The following is a 19,682-nucleotide window of genomic DNA, read 5'->3' as shown; positions in this document are numbered from 1 at the left end:
AAATGTATGAAGCTGCAAAATCTTAAGGGCATATAAACTTACTTTGATTGCAGGGCTTGGATCTTGGAAGTTGCATTCCTTTAATTTCCTTGAGCTGGTTGCTTTCCCCGTGAAGGACATGCACAGGGTGGTGAGTTTTCAATGGAAACTGGTTTTGCCTCATTTTCCACTTCTCTCCTGCTACAAGGAAAGAAGTGCAGAGCTCCGGAGGCCTGCCTACCTCTTACTATGCAGACAGAAAGGGCTGGGTGTCTGTGTTTAATTACAGCCTGAAAGAACTGCATTTAAAAGACAACAGCAAGCTATTTAATTAATACTTATCATTAGCACACATAGGAATGCCTAGCAGCAAATTGCAACAACAAAGCAACTCCTGTTTTTTTTGTTTTTTTTTCCTTGCACTTGGGATAAATTAATTTAAAAAAAGAGTAAACAAACCACTTGCACCAGATTTGAGATGACTTTATATGGAGTGGGAGTACTGGGATAGTAAGTATTACCCTAGGACAGCAGAGATCTATAAGGGCAGGCTTTTCAATCTCCAGCTCTCCTGGCCAAGCAGCATATCTTCATCTATCCATCTATCTGTCTTTCTATCTTGGCATTTACACTGGGCTCATCCCCATGTCTGAGCGCCTACTTGTCTTCATACCTGTCCATAAATTACATGGCACCCCCAGGGCATTATAAATAATAATTCAACTCCCAAACCTTCAGAACACTGTTTTAAAGAATTGGCTCATAATTCACCGCGCTGCAGACTCCTCCTCCCAGCCCATAAAGGTAGTGCTGGAGCAGAAGGATGTGATGCCCTGGTCAGCGGAGGAAATGCCGCAAAATCAGTTCCTTGGGCGGGAGGGATGGGGTGGGCAGCCATGAGCTGGAAGATGGGAATGGACATAGTGGCAAAGCACAAGGGAAGGCTGGACTGCTCTTCTTGTGGGAAATAGCATCCTCATCCTCAGCCCCTTGAGGATTTGTCTATTTATATGTTCTCCCTAATTTTTGCTTGGCCAGCACTGCAGACAGCCAGTCATCCCATGTCCCCCTTTATTAATAGCACTCTTAATGGCACTGCCAATGGTTGGAGCAATGAACCACAGCATGGCTCTGCTGCTGGTGTCTCCACAGGGTGCAACGCCAGGCAATGATCACTAGCTCAGAGGCAGACGTCTTAAAAGGTAGACCCCACATGTAGCCATACAGATCCCAACCCACGCTGGGACAAGCACCCCAATCCCATGTTGGACACACCAACAAATGGCTGCAAGAGAGCAGGATGCTTTGGTACGTGTAGGCTACTGGGTAGAAACCTCCAGCTGAACTATGAGGGACCCTATTTCTCCATCCCAATACATTGCATTTCCACCCCAACACATTGCATCTCCATCCCAATACGATACTTCCTACTTGAGGTACTTATGGGTTATGAGTTTGTCCCAGCCACATCTCTCTGTGAAGGGCATCCCAACCTCCAGGGGACCATCCCTGGCAACACATGGGGTTCATGCGGAGGATGGCCACTATCTCATGGGCAATGCTGTCTCCTACGATGTGTGGGTTGGATCTGCTCAGGGTGAAGAGCCTGAAACTGGAATTTTTGCTGGGGAAAAGCGTGAGCAGTTGATGTATGAGATGAATTGTTTCACAAGTCTGGCTTGAACAGCTCTGGAAGGTGCAGAAGTAATATATCATTAACCCCAGGAAAACGTCAAGCTGCCAGAGCTTGCAGCTGCCCATTAAGTGTTGACGGGCAAGGATGTACCGCCTTCCTGCACGACTTTCTTGCCTGTGTTTTCCATTTTTCCACCAAACAAAGCTGACCCTCCCCCTCAGATGGAGACCTGAGGAGGAGCGAGGAGAGCGCTGAGCACCCGTTTTGGGGCCAAAGTGGGAGCAAAAGCTGCGGATACCACGGTCCCAAAGCAGGTGGTGGGACATGGCATCCCCACAAGGCCAGGTTCATCCCCACATCCCAGGCTGCCACGGGTGGCTGTGCATTGCCCTCCGCGGGACCGTTGCCGCCCTGCAAGCCAAGCGTGTCTGTGCACCCTCCGCCTCAGCTCCGGGCATGAAACAGGCTTTTCCTGCTGCGCTTCTGCCCCGGAAATCCCAGAGAGAGGTTTCATAGTGTCCTGCACAAAAAACATCTGGTTTGGACTAGGGAAGAAGCAACCCCCTCGCCCCATAGGGGTATCCTCAGCTATGTTTGAGAATTAAACACCTTTTCACCCCGCACGAGCATCACCTGCTGCCTTTCCGCAGTGAGGCTGGACCCTTTACCCATCCGACTGCTTCGGGGCACCGGGATGGGAGTGTGGGGACGTATTCACCACACTTTCTGCTTGCAAAACACACCAGGGCATTGGTGGATTGCAAGCCCAGCACCCCTTGTCCTGTTGTTCCCAGTGCTCCCCGGACGGGCATCTGGGTCCAACCCCTTGCCCTCCCACCTCCACCTTCTGCTCTGGTCCTGGCCAGCAAGCCAGATCTGCAACCTCTCACTTGGATGAGGAGCTGGATGCAATTTCAGGCCTCTTCCCCCTCGCGGCGTGTCTTAAGCTATGAGTAAGACCTAAATTACAACCGGACAGCTGTCCCTGGCCAAGAACCGCAAGATTTGGGGAGGCACCTATTAAAGGCAGTGGAGTCCAACAAGTATAACGTGTGCATCAACGAAAGGGCCAGCCCGTCGCAGGGGTCAAATGGGATCAGAGGGGTTTCTCATCGACACCATCAGTGACTTGCTGCACCCCTCCGCAGTGCAAAGCAACCCTTTGGGGCAAAGTTATTCCTGAGGATGAGGCTGCTTTATTCCTTAAATAAGACATATTTTCCTGGTTGGTTTGGCTCTTACAGAAGAGTGAATGATGGCCTGGTGAAGCATCAGACCTTCCCTGGACCCCACCACCATTCTCCTCCCAAATGCTTGATCCACGCAACTAGTAGAGCCATCAGTATTAAAAACAACCAGCATCCAAGCACTGTGGGTTTTTGCATCGTTTTCAACTAAGTTGTCTCCCTCACCCCATTAACTGGGATGGGTGGCCTCAGCCCCTGCCTCGGAGGAGGCACGGGTCCCTCCTCTCCTGCAGGGTTTTGGTGGGATGGCAGGAGGTGGCACGGGGCCGGCTGTGCTGGGGGGAGCCAAGGAAAACGTTCCCCAGGTGCCAGCAAGGTGGCTTGCAGCCCAGGCAAAGCTTCCCACTCATCCCGCACATTCGGCAACATCCCATGCTGATTCACTTCACAGAATTTACTTTTACCCTGCTAAATGCCACTAAACCTTCAAATTAATCCTCCCATTACGGGACTTCCTTTGATGTCAAAGGGGGAATTTTTTTTGATGGCAAAGGGGGATTTTTCCCCCCTGGTGTAATTATTCCTTTTTTTTCTTCCCCCCTTTTTTAGGCACAAGAGATTCCTGCCAGATGCATGACTTGTGGAGGCAGCTCCCACACAAGGTATTTATATATTTATATGTATATGATGGGAATGCAGTATTGAAAGACCTGAAGTTTCAGGCTGAAGATAAGGGGAATTTCCCATTTCCTATTTGCTTCAGGAAGTTGCCTGAGAAGAGTTTGCAGCAGTACTGGGACCAAAAAGCTGCAAGATATGGCACTGGAAAGTAGCTCTTTAAAATAAATGGGAAAATATCTGCTATTTAACGCTATCACTGAGCAAGTCCGAACGCCTGGGAATTATCTCTGTCACTGCTAAAATTATGGGGATGGGTAAAGCAGATCCACCCCAGCCCTGCATGCATTTCCCATTCGGTGTCTTGGGTGCTACTGGGACCGCTGGGCTGAACGTCCCAGAATGGGGCCAGAATCACTGGATAATGCTCAGGAAGCTGGCAACTGCGGGCAGTCCTAAGGGAGGTTTCTGTAGTAGCATGTAACGATGGAACAGGCAGGTTTATTCAGAGTTCCAATAAGTTTTTATGAATTTCTAGGAAAAAGGGGATACAATCACAGAACTCTTTACTGAAAATGTTGTGAAATAGCCTATATCATTCAACGGCGAAGTCTGTTCCTGCTAATAATTAATTGCACAGGGACCGTAGGCTCCTCTCCCAGCATAACACGGGGGCTCTCTTGGGAATGGAAAATGAGCCCTGGGAGGCATCACCCAGCCATACCCCAGTAGCTCAGGTCTGCGTGACTCCTTGCCTGGTGATCCCCTGCTGTCCTGGGGGGGCCGACCGACCACCTGGTGCCTCCCGCCGCTGTGCCGCGGCTTCAATCCTCTCCCGGAGTGCCTGTGCCCAGTCCTGCCCCCTCTCCAGGGGAGTGGACCTGGTCTCCATCGCTGTTAAGGCAGTGATTTCAGGGGGGAGCTGGGGAACCAGGCCGGCTCGGAGGAGGGCATCCTGAAATTTGGCTGCGGAGGCTGGAGCTAAGCAACACCGGGGCGTGCTGAAATGGAAAGAAAAGCAAGAAAACTTTTGACGTAAGCAAGCCCTGAGCTGGAGATGCTGCAGGAGCACGGGGGAAGTGATGCTGTGGTCCCCAACCCTCCTGAGCATGGCTGTCCTTACCTGTCTGGCTGCGAGTAGTGGTAGTGAGCAGCCACGGCGGAGTGGGGGCACAGCAGGTAGCGGTTTTCCTCCCAGCAGCGCTGCATGGCTCGCACAATATCCTCGTCAGAGGCTGAGCAGGAGCGCAGGGTCTCGGAGAGCTGCAGCCCCGGGGGAAATGGGAAGGTTTGCCCAGGGTGTCTCCACCCCACGCGTTCCCAGAGGCCTTGGGCTACGGGCATTCAGCAAAGCAGTTGGAAACAGGGAGGCTGGAGGATGGAGCTCCCCAGGGACTGGAGGAAGAAGGGTGGCTGCTGTGGCTGGGGGACACTGTTGGAAAGGCCGTGGGCCCAGGGTGGGTGTGAGCAAGGGGTTTCCATCCCCAGGTGCTGGAAGCGTGGGTGGAGAAGAGCTGGGACTCAGCTCTGCACTGCTATTTGCATGCTCCAAGGGAGTTTCAGAGGGCTTGTAAAACCCACCTCGGTGTAATAACTCTTCTTTCCTTTAATAATGCAATTTTTCAGTATTTATTTTGCTACTGTGCAAGCAGGAGCAAGTGCCACACAAAGGATGCTCCGTGGGGGACAGCTTGTGTTGGATGGGAAGAGGCAGGACTTTCCATCTGGCCCAAAGAGCCTCGCAACTCAAATGTTTGGTTTTCTTTTAGATTTCTCTCTGCTTTGTGCTCATGCTCCCATTTGCCACAACACCGAGGCCGAGTTGCAGCCCCAAACCCAGCAGACGCACTCCCAAGAGCCACGCTCGGCTTGTGCCGGCACTCGCTGCACGATGCCTGGGTGCAAGGCCAATGCCGGCACTGGAGTGGCCAAGGAAGGGGTGGCGGCATATTCTACTTAAATAACTGTAGGTAGTTTTTAATTAGTTTTACAAAGAAGAAAGAGATTTCTTAAAAAAAATTAAAAAGGAGTTTTTAACATCTTTATGCACACACACTGATATAAAACTCCTCTGGCCTCACGCCTAAGTTTTTGGTTGTAAACTTCCCACTATGATTTTTTTTTATTCTGAAAATTAGTTGAAAACAAGGGGTAGTGGCAAATCTCCTTACACATACACACACACAGAGACATGGTGCCGCGTGTGTGAGGAACTGACCTTTCTGTGCAAATCCTCCGGCAGCTTAAGGCTTTTCGACACACTGAATCGCTCCATCAGCGCTTTCATCAGGCTGCTGTCGGAGCCTGAGAGCAGCCAGAGGATCCTCTCCATGTTGTAAGGCTCCTGGGATAACAAGACAAAAGGTGAGCAGCGGAAATTCGAGCATCTGTCTTTCGGGGGAGAGGACCTGTGTGGATTCTCTGATGTCTAATTAGGGTTGAGGTCCTACTTGGTGGAAGCCAGGGTGGGCTTTGTGTCTTCCCCCTGCATACCTACATGCCAAGACAAGTCTTTGGGAACACGATGTCCTTCAGACCTCTGACCTGTCAGAGCAGTCTGGCAGTGACCATCAGATTAAAAAAAAACTAATGAAGGGATGACTGATAAATCGATGGTGTGACCACAACTGTACAATCACCTTGAGGAACCCAGGCTAATAACATGCTATGTGTTTGAGAACCAGAAATATCCAGCTGTTTACTCAGTGTTGCAGATGCTGCTGTGAGTCACCCAGTTCCCGCGTGAGTTAATGAGACACCCAGCTCCCTGCAGGGCTGACCGATAATCTTTATGAACATATAAGGCACATATAGGGCCTGACTGGCCTGTATGGCTATGTGGCAATCGCTGTTGCAACACTGCAGCAAAACTCAGTGCAAGACCATACAGGAGGGTCCCAAACCAATTTCACTGCTCACTGTCTCATTCCTGCATGCTCACAATCACCAAGAAACATTCATCCAGGTGGTTTGGCCAAGATACCTTGTAGGGACAGAGAGGACAAGGGGCACCAACTACCAAGTCCTCTTCACATCTCCTGGTTCAAGTGCTGGTTTTGGTTGAGCTCTATATACCTTTTAGCAGCTGACAGTGCCTGTGACCTTTTGTCTCTTCATTCTGTCCTACCTTGACGAGTCATCAGGACTTACTCAGCCTTTCGTGTCTTTATCTGGGTGGCTTATGGCCCCAGTCCTGTTCTTCATCTTCCCACCATCATCTCCCAGAGCCTCCAGCCTGTAATCTTCAGTCTAGTCTGGGTGTAGCCTGCCCTTTGCTTTAGGCTGTCCGCTGTTTTAGGCTGTCCTCTGCTTCCCAACCCAGCTGTCCAAGTTTCATGTCAGCTTGCCTGGACTTCGATGACAAGCTACTGGAGGTGCCTCCAGGACCATCCCCCTGACACCCCTTCTCCTGTCCTTCCTTCTGCTGCTCCCATGTCCAGAGCTTCCCCTTCACCCTCCATTTGTACCAGCCTTACGGTTTCCACTACAGATCACTACATTGACACCAGTAAGTCAAACTAGGCCATGACACTGGTGCAAGCACTGGCCTTGCCATTTAAGTTATTAGCCAGCTCTCTGTTGTGGTTTTGTCCCATGCCACTAATGTTGCCCAGGAGAACATTTGGGCCCAGTTTGGAGGACAGGTCATGCTGGTGACTGTTCCCAAGGAAAGTTTTGGCATGTGAGCATGAGCTGCATGGTACTTCCTAACCTAGACTTTCTGCTTCACCTTCAACTCTTCAGTTAGTGTCTAACTGGAAAGTTTTCTCTGCTTTAGCATAGTCTGCAGAAGAGGCAATCTAGAGAGGTTGTGCACTCTCTTTGCAACACCTGACTGGACAAAGCCCTGAGCAACCCAGTCTGACCTCAGGACTGACCCTGCTTTGAGCAGGTCCTAACTAGAGACCTCCTGAATTCCCCTCCAGCATGAATGATCTGTTAAGCTATGGAAATATTTGCATGGATGCTTCAGATATGAGCTGAACGATGATGTCCCATGCAGCCGTGGAGAGGGATGTGCAGAGGGATGCACCCATCCAGGTCCTTGGGAATCTCTGGACATGACGTCACCTGGCTGCCTTCTCTCATGATCCCAAAGTCTGGCACATGCTTAGGTGCCTCAGCAGATCAGTGCTACTGAACGGACATGGGCCAAGAGAGGAGCCCAGCTACCCTTTGAGCTCTGAGGAGCCCCACAAATTCATGCCTTGGGACGAAAGTCAAGCTGCAGACCACAGCAACCTGTTGATAAGGGCATAATGTCCTCCCAATGTGTTTGAACAGCTTTTGGAAAATCCATGTAGCTTAAGGCCACAATGTAACAACACCAAGGGTTTCACACTTTGGTCTCTTCTTTGGAAGCAGATCCAATCCCTGTGGATCACAGGGTAGGTATGAAATGGGAGGTATTTGTTTCCAGGTGCTTGGTTTCTGAACGTCCATGACTTTTCATTTCTGAGGCCTTTACCTGCCTGCTGAGACTTGTTTTGCTCTGAGCAAGCTGCAGATGGCCATTAGATGAGGCATTTCTTCTGGGCTTCCCTACCTTCTTCCTGGTCTCTTCTCTTGCTCTTGGTGAGCCTTTCAGAAGCATCAACAAAGCCCTTGACACGTGATGAGATTTATCATTTTCTAAGCGTCACATTTTGAGAAAATGTCCCTCTTTTGATAACCTTGCACATAATGAAACCCCAGAAACCCAGCATTTAACAATGAAGACTACAAAATCAAGCCCTAAAAAGTGAGGAAGAAGGTGTTTGGTCTATCTCAGCTCAACAGTCTGCAGCATAAATGCTCAATATGAGTCACAGCTCTTAATGTATTGCTGAGAGGCATTGCCAGTGGCAGAATTATGCTCTCTTAAACCAGGTAGAACAGAGTACAAGGGAAAAAAAATAAAAAAGTATATAATATTTGGTATTTTCCCATTTTGGCCAATTCATTACGTACCTGAATATCCATTGCTGATGCTAATGTAGCCTTCATGCTCTCTGACAGTGAGAAATCTCCATGTTGAACAGTCCTATGAATGATGTCATTGCTGTTAACCACGGCAACAAGTCGAATCGGGAGACCCATTTTCTGGGCAATACAGCCAGCTAAAAAAAGTGAAAAAATACATGCATGTTGATGAAGAAACATTCAAAGGATATTTAGCAAAGAAGTCAATTGATTAAGCATGTAGTTCAGAAGCAGACACAAATGACGTTACCTAATGGGTTCTAAGATATCTGTCTTGAATGTTTTGGTAGAGCACCAGATTATAAAATCCAGGCATGCAATGCTCCACTTGCCATCCACACTGACCCTTGGACATCTCCACATTTAAAGATGGATGGGCAGGGGATGAGAGGTCAGACAGCTGCTGTTCAAGCAAGAGAGATGAAGCTTTTGGGCTCTTGCAGCTTGTTAATGCTGCCTCAGATGGGCAGCCTGAAAATACAGTGAATGCAGTTGAGTGTGTTGAGTCCTTTATTGCTTTCATAAAATGGTTGTATGCCTATTTTGGGATGGAGGCAATCAAGAACTCACATTTAGAAGGCCAGATTACGCAATTAAGACTGGTTCTCTTGACTGCACCCTACCATGCAAACCAGAATAGGACCAGGCAGGACTCCACACCTCTGTTATTGTCTCACTTAGGAAATCAGAGCCATGGTATTTTCCTTCTTTTCTGGATCAAACACATTCTGTCCTCTTCTAATGTGCCCATCCTCAAGATAGCTACAGTCATCATCAAGGGGTGGTTTGGGATTTTCTGCACCTTGCATCAGTGACACCTAAATGAGTAATAACCACACATGAGTAATAAAATATAAGTGGTTCTGAAGAAATCCTGCCAGAGAGTGGGTGTTTTAATAAATAGCAATACCCGGCATCTGCAAAGTGCTTTTAGTCCATAGGTCACAACACTCTCTCTCTTTCATATCTAACCTATCTTTTTTCCCTTCACCTGTGATATTTCCTCCTCCTCCTGTTGGCACAACAATTTCCACCACTGGCAGCGGGGTGGCATCCAGGGACGGGACACACTGAAAGTAAGCGTAGAAGTGGTGAGCAATCTGCACCATAATCCTAGACCAATTGACCGAATTCAAGCTCATCAGATTGTGTTTTCTGGCAAAATCGACATCAGCGAACAGTTCCTTGATCGGCTCATCGATTTCATCACTGTTCCCATGAGCTGTCAAAAGGAGAAAGGGAAGATTAGATCTGCCAACATCAGCGCATCGGGCACAAGGTATTTCTGCTCAGAAATAGGGTCAGTCTCAAGCCCTGGGGTTTGCTGTGGCCAGGGGTGTCCTGAGCTGCCCGTCTGCCTCGGGGGCTGTACAAGCCAGGGGTGAGTAGCACCATGTGGATGCCGGGTGGTTTCTGCAGACATCGCACCCTGTGCTCTTGCTTGCACCAAGGATATATTTGCCAGGAAGATAAATGCCTGCATCCCCTGTGAGATGCCAAGGTGAGACCTGGCTGAGCAGAGGAGTCCATGGGACAGCTCAAGAACCCCGTGGTGATCCCCACCATGGGGATGGCACAGAGGGAGGGAATGGACCACCCTTGAAGGTGGATGGACAGAGGGAAGGGGTCACTCTGGATGCTTTCAGTGCCAAGAAATGGTGCTGAATTCAGTGCAGCTAAACACCAACCACCTGCATGGAGGCAGCTCTGATCTGTGGGCAGGTGAAAAGGAGGCCTTGAACCATGTTTCACCAAAGAGGGGACATCTGCTATAGGCTCTGTTAGCCAGATATCTGGGCATGGTGGCCATGGTAGCAATAACCCAGATGGCTACAGCTGCTAAAGCAGCAGAACCCTGAGATTTTTAGGGTTATGGTTTTGACACAGAAGGGCCATAGAGTGGACAGTTCAACAGTAATGCCAACCAGCAAAGACGTGGACGTTGTCTTCAATGACGGTGGTCATCTGAAGTTCCTGTATCTGGGTGCAGAACCCCTTGGGCAGGAGAACAAAGATGTCCATGTTCTTCTGCCCCCTCACACTCTCAATGGCTGAGCTCCCCGTGTCCCCTGAAGTCCCTGTTTCAAAGTGAGGGAGAACCAAGAAAAGGAAAAAATTGATGTGTCAGTCAAACCTGCACCACTCCACTTTAAGAAAAAGATGCAGAAATGTTCCATGAGATGTTTTTGGCTAGAGCAGCCACACTGGCATTGCCCAGAGATCACTCACCAGCCACCCACGAGGCAATACCACCCCAGGACATCTATGGGGAGGGCCGTTGGATGATGGCTCTCAAGGTAAAAACCTGCCCAGAAGTTCTACCTCCCACAAAGAGGCATACTCACCCACCAGAATAGTGACATGCTTCTGCTTTGTCTCCAAGAAGTATTGTAAAAACTGCCCCGTGCAGGACAAGGACAGATCCTTAAAAGCATAAGTAACCCCGTGCCACAGCTCCAAAACATTCAGCCCGTCTTTGAGCTTGGACAGACGGACGACGTCCTTGTGTCTGAACCTGCTGAAGGCCCTGTCGATCAGGTCTAGAGGGAAAATGGTTAAAGGAGTTGTTAGACTGGGTAAAGGAGTATTTTTCTGACCCATGCCCCCCTGCGTTTGTGCTCTTCATGGTCCTGGAAAGCTTTCTGCACAACCAAAGACTCACAGTTGCTGGAGAGGCGACAGATATTTAACAAGTTATTCTTAGTTATTAGGAGTAAACCAGCTTGCTTTATTGTCTTCTATAACTCTATGGTGAGAGACCCCAGGGGACACCTGACACTATCAGAGCAAAGTGTCTTAAAATACAAAATAGAGGAAACTCAAATTTTATCATAACACACTGTTGAGATAGAGGTTGTAGCTGCCCTCTGGTGGAGGCAATAGCTGTTAAATGTTAAAAACATTAACATTTGGATCTCAATGAGAGTGTGGAACAGCAGAAAGCCCTGGTGGGAGGGCAGGTCTGGGGCAGTGAGCAGGACCACAGCATCTGCCAGTGCTATTGCCGTCACCAGAATCCCTATTTGCACGCAGGGGACACCTTTTCCAGAAGGTAACAAGCCCCAGCAAAGTGACAGAGTAGAAGAGGGTACAGAAAGGAGTGGGCAATGGTGCAACAGGTTCTGTCCTCTGGGGCCTGAGAAGGGGATAGGGTGAAGGCTGGCAGATGCATCTGAACACCCCAAAATCCTCATGCACATCCCTGCGAGCAGCTCCCTGCATGGCTGAGGCTCACCATTGAGTGTGCTCCGCGGGACCAGCTCAGCCGTGATGAAGAGGGAGCACAGCTCCTTCACCAGGTCCTGGTAGGAGAGGCAGCTCCACCTCCTCAGGGTGTCCCCGTCCAGCGAGGGGATGCGCCGGGGCATGAAGAGGCCCCCGTCGGGTGCGTAGCCAGAGAAGAGGGCTCCCTCGAAGTCGACGGCCCCTGTGCTGCCCCGTGTACTGATGTACTCCATTGGGTCCTGGGGAGGCACCGCAGTCATTGCCAGGGTCCCAGAGCATCCCCCACACCGGGAACAGTCCTGCGTCCCAAGCTGACTCCCCCCAAAAATTCCCATGTGGACAAAGAGAGCCCCTCAGGGAAGAAAATGCCTCTTCCCCTAAAAATATGTCACACCATGGTGAACTAGAGCAGACAGAGACAAGGGAAGGCACACGGGGTTTTGCAGGCGGTGGAAACGCTGCCTGAGATTTGCACGGAGGTGGCTGGAGCCTCCTCATCCCGCTTTCCCTGTGCCTTTGCCACCCTGCCCCAGAGACACTTCCCAGCCTGAGCAAAAGCCCTGACAGCGCAGAAGTCACTGTGCGGGCACGTCATGTCCCCTGCAGGCTGTCTGCAAAAGCTGGAGTTCTAAAATTAAAAAAAAAAAAAAAAAAAAAAAAGGAAGGAAATCACTATGTTTTCAGAGCAGGCTGCTTTTGTTCAAAGGGGTTAAACTAAGGACGGGATTTAACTCGGCGTAGGACGGGCTGAGCTAAACCCGCCGGATTCATGCAAATCCCACCCAGCAGCCGCGGGCAGGGCACTGCCGGGAGCGTCACCCTCTCGCCCCGATCCCGTGAGCCCCCGCAGCCATTCCCACCTGGAGCACTCTGGCCAGTGGTGCAGCCCCTCGGCACAGCACGGCACGGCTGCAGGCCGCTTGACCCCACGCAGAGGCAGGAAAGCGGCCGAAGCAACTCGTCGTCACCACCGCTTGCAACCCAGCCACCCTTTGCACTTGTGCTCACGGAAAACTTCTCCCCGTTGCAACTCGCCAAGGTTCCCCTCGCCGCCGCGCAGCCGGCGGACGTGGCTGCCCTGCACCCAGCCTGGGAATGGGAATATGTGGGAAAAATGGAGCCGAACTGCTCTTGGTGGCACCGGGCATCGGGGCAAGGGGCAGTAGGCACGAGCTGCAGCTGGGGAGAAATCTGGTTAAATATTAGGAGATAGATTTTAACCGTGAGGGTGATCAAGCATGGGGCATGGAGAGCTTGTTGTCTCCAGTATAACCCCGGAGAAACTCTAAATTCAACTGAGGAATCACTGAGCCACCTGATTTAACTGTGGCATTGGATTTAAACTTGAGATTGAACCTGCTTAAAGCAGGATTTGGGTCAGAAGCCTCCAGAGGTCCCTTCCAACCAAAATCAGTCTGTAATTCAGCTGTGCAAAGCCAAGTGTTCAGCCTGGAAGGCTGGGTCGCCGTAACAGCCCTGTCCCACCAGTGGGGAAACTGAGGCACAGGAGGGAGAGGGGACATGCGCAGGGCTGTGCAAAAAATACTCAGTTCTCCTTTGCGGGGAAGGGCTGTGCATCTCTTTTCTTACTTTTTTGTTTAACAAATTTTTTGAAGGGCAAGGTCAGCACAGGACTGATGGCTGCGTGGACCCGTGATGCAGCTGGACCAGTGTGCTGCTGGAGCGTGCGTGGGGACTTCAGCCCAGCAAGGCAAGGTGCAGAGGTACAAAGGATGGCTGATAACAGCCAGAGGTGAGTCAGAAGCCCACGTCTGCGGTAAGGGACACATCGCCTCGCCAAAGCATCGGAGTCCGACCCAACACACGTTGCCTCTCTAACTCTCTGATGAGCCATGAGAAAAGTCTCCAGCAGAGAGTGGTCCAGCCCTTGCCCTGAGCACCGATGTGGAAATAGGCTTTTCTACACCCAGCACCCAAAAAGGACTGTTTCTGCAAGTTCCTCAAAGGGAGGTAGAAGCTAAAGTTCAGACTCTGGGCAAAGTTTCCCGTGACGGCGTTGCTCAAGGTCAAAGAGGGCAGCTGTAGCAGAGCAGGAAGCAAATAGCAGCTTTTTAATAATATACCTGAGCTTACCCAATGGGCCAGAGCAACATTAACAGTCTCCATTTTCTCCCTACGTCTAGGAAATCAGATAGATAGGGAGCTACTTACTTATAATTATTAAAATTTTATCACCCAACCAGCCCGCATCTTCCCACCGTAGGGAGATCTCTGCGCCTAACACTTCTCATCGCGTTGCAAAGATGAAGCCTGAGCCACCCAAACCTGCCGTGGCACCAGGGTCCTCCCCTGTACGTCGTGGCACATCGATGTGTTGACCCTGTGATGGCGGGGGGGAGGAGGTGTCCATCCCCATCCCAAATGTGCACCCAGGTCCTTTCACTAGGTGCTGGAAAAAAGACAGGCAGTGGGGGCAGGACCGTGCTCTTTGGGGATGGCTTGGGTTTAAATTGGTGGTGAAACCTCCCCAGGGCCATCCCTGGAGCCACCGAAAGCCTCCAGGGTCACCTGGGCAACTGAGGCGAGCGGCCGACGTCCCCGAAACGGAGCCAAGGCTCCGTTTCGGGGACGTCGACCGCTCGCCTCAGCTGGCCCCAACGTGGAGGGTGAATCCTACCTTGGCAAAGCGGTGTATAGAGATGATGTTCTCAGTCCCATATGTTTTTAATGCCCTGTGTATTTTTGGAAGGCAAACGATCCTTTAATACCCTGGCGGGTTACTTATTAGTCCCTTCCTCATTTACCGCCCCTGAAAGGGTTTCTTCCCTCGTTGTGCTGACACAAAAACCTTCAAGTAGCATGTCTGCAGAAAACAGTGAAGTGATAGGAATAAAGAAAATACTGGAAGCTGCAGGGTACGCGATTCACCACCTCTATCCTAACCTTTCCCATGACAACATGCTGAGGTGAATTCGGGATTTTCTTTCTTTGCAGCGGCCTCTGCCCATACAGAGGCCCGGCACACTTTGAGCGTAGCTCAAATTTAGGCTAGAATGAGGAAAGGATCACATTCCTAGGAAAAGCTGCACAAGCTGATAGTTTTTATTACCAATGTAATAACACCAATGTGCATCTGAGCATCTCCACAAAAGTCACCTGGCACACCCCGATGAGACCTCACCTACTCCCACCACCGTGGGACTTTATGCCTCTGGGCATTTACTCTCTGTACATCTAATACTTTTAACGTGCACATTAGCTGTGTGAGATAATTTCAATGATTCACCTAAATTTTTTGTTTTTTTCAGGTGAAGAGCTTACAGTGAGATGGATGATCCTTTCAGCATTACGTCCCTCAGGTGTGCATGCAGGAACACCGCCAAAAAAAAAAGGGATATACCAACATACTCACTATTCTGCACTTGGAGACAGAAATAGCAGCAAGGCTGTTGCCACAGCTTTATCTGTGCCCTGGGCCTGTCAGTGCTGATAGCCCTCGCTAATGAGATCATTGGTTAATGCTGTGATGGCAGGGGTTGCTCATGTGGCAGCCACAGGTGAGCACAGAGCACAAGGGAAGCACCTGGGACACGCACCGGGACAACAGTGGCATTTATTGGGAGGGCTTTTTCCACGCTTGGCCCTGGAAGCTCCATGCATTCATACTTAAAGCGCCATTTCTTTAATAGTATTTTGAATTTCAAAAGAAAGGAGGGGAAAATTGTGCCTGTGCTGCCGCACATCAGCCCACCAGGGCTCATCCACTGCAGCAACAAACCAAGAGCTGGAAAACGTAACAGCTTTTGATGAACCTGGTCTTGCCCGGTGCCTCCCTATTCCTGCTGGGATTTGCATTTCTACTTTGGACCTTGTCTGTTCTGAGCAGTTCATGATCTTTACTGTGAGGGTGGTGAGGCACTGGAACAGGTTGCCCAGGGAAGTTGTGAATGCCCCATCCCTGGAAGTGTTCAAGGCCAGGCTGGATGGGGCTTTGAGCAGCCTGGTCTAGTGGGAGGTGTCCCTGCCCCTGGCAGGGGGGTTGGAACTAGATGATCTTTAAGGTCCCTTCCAACCTGAACCATTCTGTGATTCTGTGTGGCTCACCCGTCAGAAAACAGCTAAGGCTGCTATCAGACTTTCCCAACTTTTTTTCATACTGCATCGGTTTTCATCCCTCCAGACAGAATTTCCTCAGCCTCTCCACCAGTGATATCCCAAAGCATGGTGAAGAAGGGCACATACAGGGGCAAGAAGCCAATGCTTTTCCTGCACCAGTCCCCCAAAATCTCAGGTCTCCCCCCAGAGCGTTGCCGCACCCGAAGGAAAGCACTGCAGCCCTCCCAGCTTCGTGTTTGCGGAGCAGCTTTCTATCGCCCCCACCAATGGGCGCCTCTATATGTCCCAAGCACAAGCAAGGCGTTGGGTTTGGCTCCCCTTTCCATACCCCCCGCAGAACATCCCCAGGCCGTGCCAGAGCCACCAGTGAATGTCACTAGATGGCAGCAATGCCTTGCATCCAGGGAGGAGATGCACGAACGCAGCCTGGGGGGAGCCTTGCTCTGCTTGCACACAGCTTTTCCCACCCTCATACAGGTCCCTCCGCTTTTTGGGCCACGGACACCCATCCATCCCACTAGCATTTCAAGCAACAGCCTCCAAAAAGCCCCATTTTGGAGCCGAGGAAGAGGAGGCAGGGGCAATGTCCTGCAGCAGGATGCCAGGCTATGAAGGTGGGTGGCCTGAGCCAATGCAAGGGCTCATTGAGGTAGGAAAAAGGTTGTTCATGTTCACCTCATCTTCTCCCCGGATCCATCCTAGGGTTTCATCTCCCTTCTTGCAGCCTGGTCCCTCCTTCCCTGTGGGTGTCTGGAGCCTACACCCAGGGAGAGACTGGGAAAGGGGCACATGGAAAGACCCCAACTCACAACCAGCACCAGAATGTGCCAAATTTATTTAAAAAAAAAATCATATAAGCCTGAAAAGCACAAAAATCTCCCCCTTGTCTCCCAGTCCTGTCTCTGCCCGTGAGCAGGCTGGTGTCTGTAAACAGTACACAAACAAAAGTTTTCAGACCTATAAGTGACACAGGCAGGTCCAGTAAGTGAGTGATAAGGATGTTTGGGGTCTTGCAATGCCACTTACTATCCTGTACGGAGTACATCCCAGCGGGAAGCATGTTGTGTCGCCCGAGAAAAAATACATAAGCTTGTCGCTGGGGGTGGATGAAGGAGTTATGTGTCCCCCTCCCCTCTGATGCACAGTAGCATAAACTTTCACAGGAAAACAGGAAAATTCCAGGTAAAAATTGTAAGGTTTTGGCCAGAAATCAAACTATTTCAGTTCTGCCTTCCTTTAGTCTGCATAAGGCGGACCCACACATCAGTGGGGTTCAGGGACCCATGGCTGGAAGGGAGCTAGGAAGTTTGCAGAGAGTGTCTGCAGCTGCACAGGGAGATGCACACCCATAATAATTTGTTTGAGGTTCATGCCAAGGATTTATAAGGCAGAAATGTACAATTGCAAATGAATTATTAAGTGCAGGAAGCTGCCCCTTTTTTACTGTGAATGTGGCTCTTCTTCCCTCTTTCTAAATCTGATACAAATTGCAGGTATCTCAGCTGACATGATGTAGGACTTCCACGTGGGTCAACATCTCTTCTCACCTACCAATGTGCACACACATATTTTTCCATCTCTACCTCTGGTGATTTTGCAGAGCAAGGAGCTGCCAGAGCGTCGGCCCTTTCCCCACGGCTGGGTGCAACGCTCTTTCCTCAGCATGAGGTGTTTCACAACAGGCTCAAGGACATCTGTGTTGTGGTTTAGGTCTTGTAGACCAAAGTGTAAGATGCACTCATAAAGGCAGAGCACAAAGGGAGCGCGAGGATGGGATTGTGCAATGCTGGCTCCCGTGGTGGGACGTTGAAGACACTATTACCTGAAGAGGCTTGTGCAATCTGGTCCTACTACACCAAAGATTGTATTAAACACCAGGGCCAATTTTTATTTCAAAATCAGCAATCCCATAGGATACGGGTTCTATGGCCACCCACCGGGGATTTGACAAGGAAGATGGCGCGGAGGCTGAGCAGTTACAACGTGTTTGCGTTATCAGCTTTTCCAGGTGACTTTGGGAAAATCACTCAGTCTCCGCGCACTGCATCATGTATAAAATGGGGATACCTGTGCTCAGGGAGGTTGCTTTGACTACAGCAAACATGGCAGCAGCACCAAGCAGTACATGAACAGAGGCAATCCTGGACTTTGTCCACGGCTTTGGCCTCGCTGGCACCGTGGTCATTTTCCCGGGAGCATCTCCCTGGCCGTGAGCCTGGTGAAAACTGAGATGCTCTCAGACCTTATGCAACCTCTCACTCTGCCCTCCTCGCGGCAGGGTCATGCCTCAGCACCAAGCACCCGGTTTGTGCATCGCTCTTGTGTCATTGCTTTCCCTGGCCAAGGAGCGCCATCTGCTAAGGAAGGTTGTCTTAGGGGCTTTTGTTTGGACTTTCGTTTGTTTTAAATATAAACTGTGGTTTTTACATTTGGCTCAGAGGGAGAGACAGGAACACTGGTCTTTGGCACAGCACATCTACACGTTCACTCTGGAGAAGTGAAGGTACTGGGGTGATGGTCACCCCAGAGCATGAGGCTCTGTTAGATATTACGGGTGTGGGACACCAAATCTATTGTTTTGACAGTGTTATTACATTTATGAAAAGCCATTTCAGGGAACGGGACATTTATATAGTGCATGTGTATGGTAAGATGGGTTGTACATTAGGACTCACATGTAGGGCACGCAGACACACAGGCTCCTCCTCATTGCCTGCATGAGCCTGAGTACCTCTCCTTGACTGCAACCCACTGTGAGCAGTCATTAAGTGACCCACCGTGCTTGATAAATCAGGATCAAGGAAAGCGCGGGCCAGCTGGAGAGGTGAGCACAGGCCCAGAGCGACAGCTGGGTGTCCCCCCAGGGCTGGAGTTCACCTGACCACTTGTAGGCACTTGGAGGTTGCTGCTCTTTGCATCCCAACATACAATTCTCCACTTGGTCCAACAAAGGTTCGCTTATCTCCACTGTGTCTCAGGGGCTCTACATATGCCTGGATCAGATGGAAACATCTGCACTGCAGATGTGTGGTCGGGTGAGATGAAATACATTTGCATTGGTTAAACATTGACTGGCTCTGCCTGGGGGGACTCTTCCACACCTTTCCTACTCAAGAACATTAACTGCTAATGGCTCCACTTCTTTCTCAGCATTTTCTTTCCCTGCCCTGGCACAAACTGGCTCCATAAGCAACAAGCATCATTTTCAGCCCTTGTCCCCTGATTCCATAAGCTGGGTGGTGGAACGGAAGACAGCCTCATCCCACCAAAGGCCAAGTTGCAAGAGCAACACTTGCCCTCTGAGGGTGTGAGCAGGGGTCCATGTGCCTGGAGAGACGCAATGGCACTGCATCGCAGGTGTTTGAGGCAAGAGAGTGGGAGGTGACTGGCACGGCCAGCAGCTTTATTCCTGCAATAAGGCAAGACCCCAACAGCAAAGGCCTGCTCTTCTGTAAGTTCTGCTCCCCAGGTGATCATCGGCAAGCAAAGCTAAGGTCTCATGCTATCAGGGAAACTGCCGCCTTGCCCTTGGAGAAGCAGTACTGAGCCTTTGCTCACTTTGGGACCTTTGTAATTAGATGACAAGGGCTGAGGGCTACCCTTCGCTCGGTTTTGGCATTAATGTAAAGCTTTATCAAGTGACAGTGCTCTGTACAAGCTGCCGCTTTGGGCAGTCTTATCAAGGCTCTGATAATGGCATATCTAATCTAAACCAATATGAAGTGGCGCTTGCATGTCTACAGCTTGGAAGCTACAGCTTGGAGGCAGCCAGCCTCCGGGATATTGCCACAGCTGTTTTAAAAATAGAAAAAGCTGGGAAAGGTGCCGTATTTCATCTCAATGCTGTCTTGGTAATGCAGCACAATGAAAACTTGTTGAAAACCAAGAGGGACAAAGAGTTCACGGCGGCAGCAGCATCCTTTCCCATCCCATCCAAGCTTTCAAATCAATGCAGCCATGTGGCCTGCTGCAGAAACCTTTGTTCCTTAAGTTTGAAA

General features: G+C 50.3%; 1 protein-coding gene across 1 annotated transcript; it reads right to left on the bottom strand.

Annotated features, from left to right (window-relative positions):
- Positions 1–3,922: 3,922 nt before the first annotated feature.
- Positions 3,923–12,640, bottom strand: THNSL2 (threonine synthase like 2). The gene is made up of 9 exons (XM_054203028.1): positions 12,468–12,640; positions 11,618–11,846; positions 10,728–10,922; positions 10,308–10,460; positions 9,374–9,604; positions 8,371–8,519; positions 5,639–5,764; positions 4,544–4,683; positions 3,923–4,421 (listed from the first exon to the last, which is right to left on the bottom strand). The coding sequence occupies exons 2-9, from the start codon at positions 11,838–11,840 to the stop codon at positions 4,154–4,156; spliced, it is 1,485 nt and encodes a 494-aa protein (XP_054059003.1). The 5' UTR covers positions 11,841–11,846; positions 12,468–12,640; the 3' UTR covers positions 3,923–4,153.
- Positions 12,641–19,682: the final 7,042 nt, after the last annotated feature.

The sequence above is a fragment of the Rissa tridactyla genome, chromosome 5 (assembly GCF_028500815.1).
Source record: "Rissa tridactyla isolate bRisTri1 chromosome 5, bRisTri1.patW.cur.20221130, whole genome shotgun sequence".
Classification (NCBI taxonomy): domain Eukaryota; kingdom Metazoa; phylum Chordata; class Aves; order Charadriiformes; family Laridae; genus Rissa; species Rissa tridactyla.
This window is presented reverse-complemented; position numbering and strand designations above follow the sequence as displayed.

What these genes read in the sequence shown, in the direction of transcription:
- THNSL2 (XM_054203028.1), bottom strand. Translation starts at nt 11,840, where the DNA reads ATGGAGTACATCAGTACACGGGGCAGCACAGGGGCCGTCGACTTCGAG. An exon ending in GCATGTCACTATTCTGGTGG is followed by an intron (nt 10,461 to 10,727) that starts GTGAGTATGCCT and finishes ACTTTGAAACAG; the next exon opens with GGACTTCAGGGGACACGGGG. An exon ending in AGGAGGAGGAAATATCACAG is followed by an intron (nt 8,520 to 9,373) that starts GTGAAGGGAAAA and finishes CACTTTTTTTAG; the next exon opens with CTGGCTGTATTGCCCAGAAA.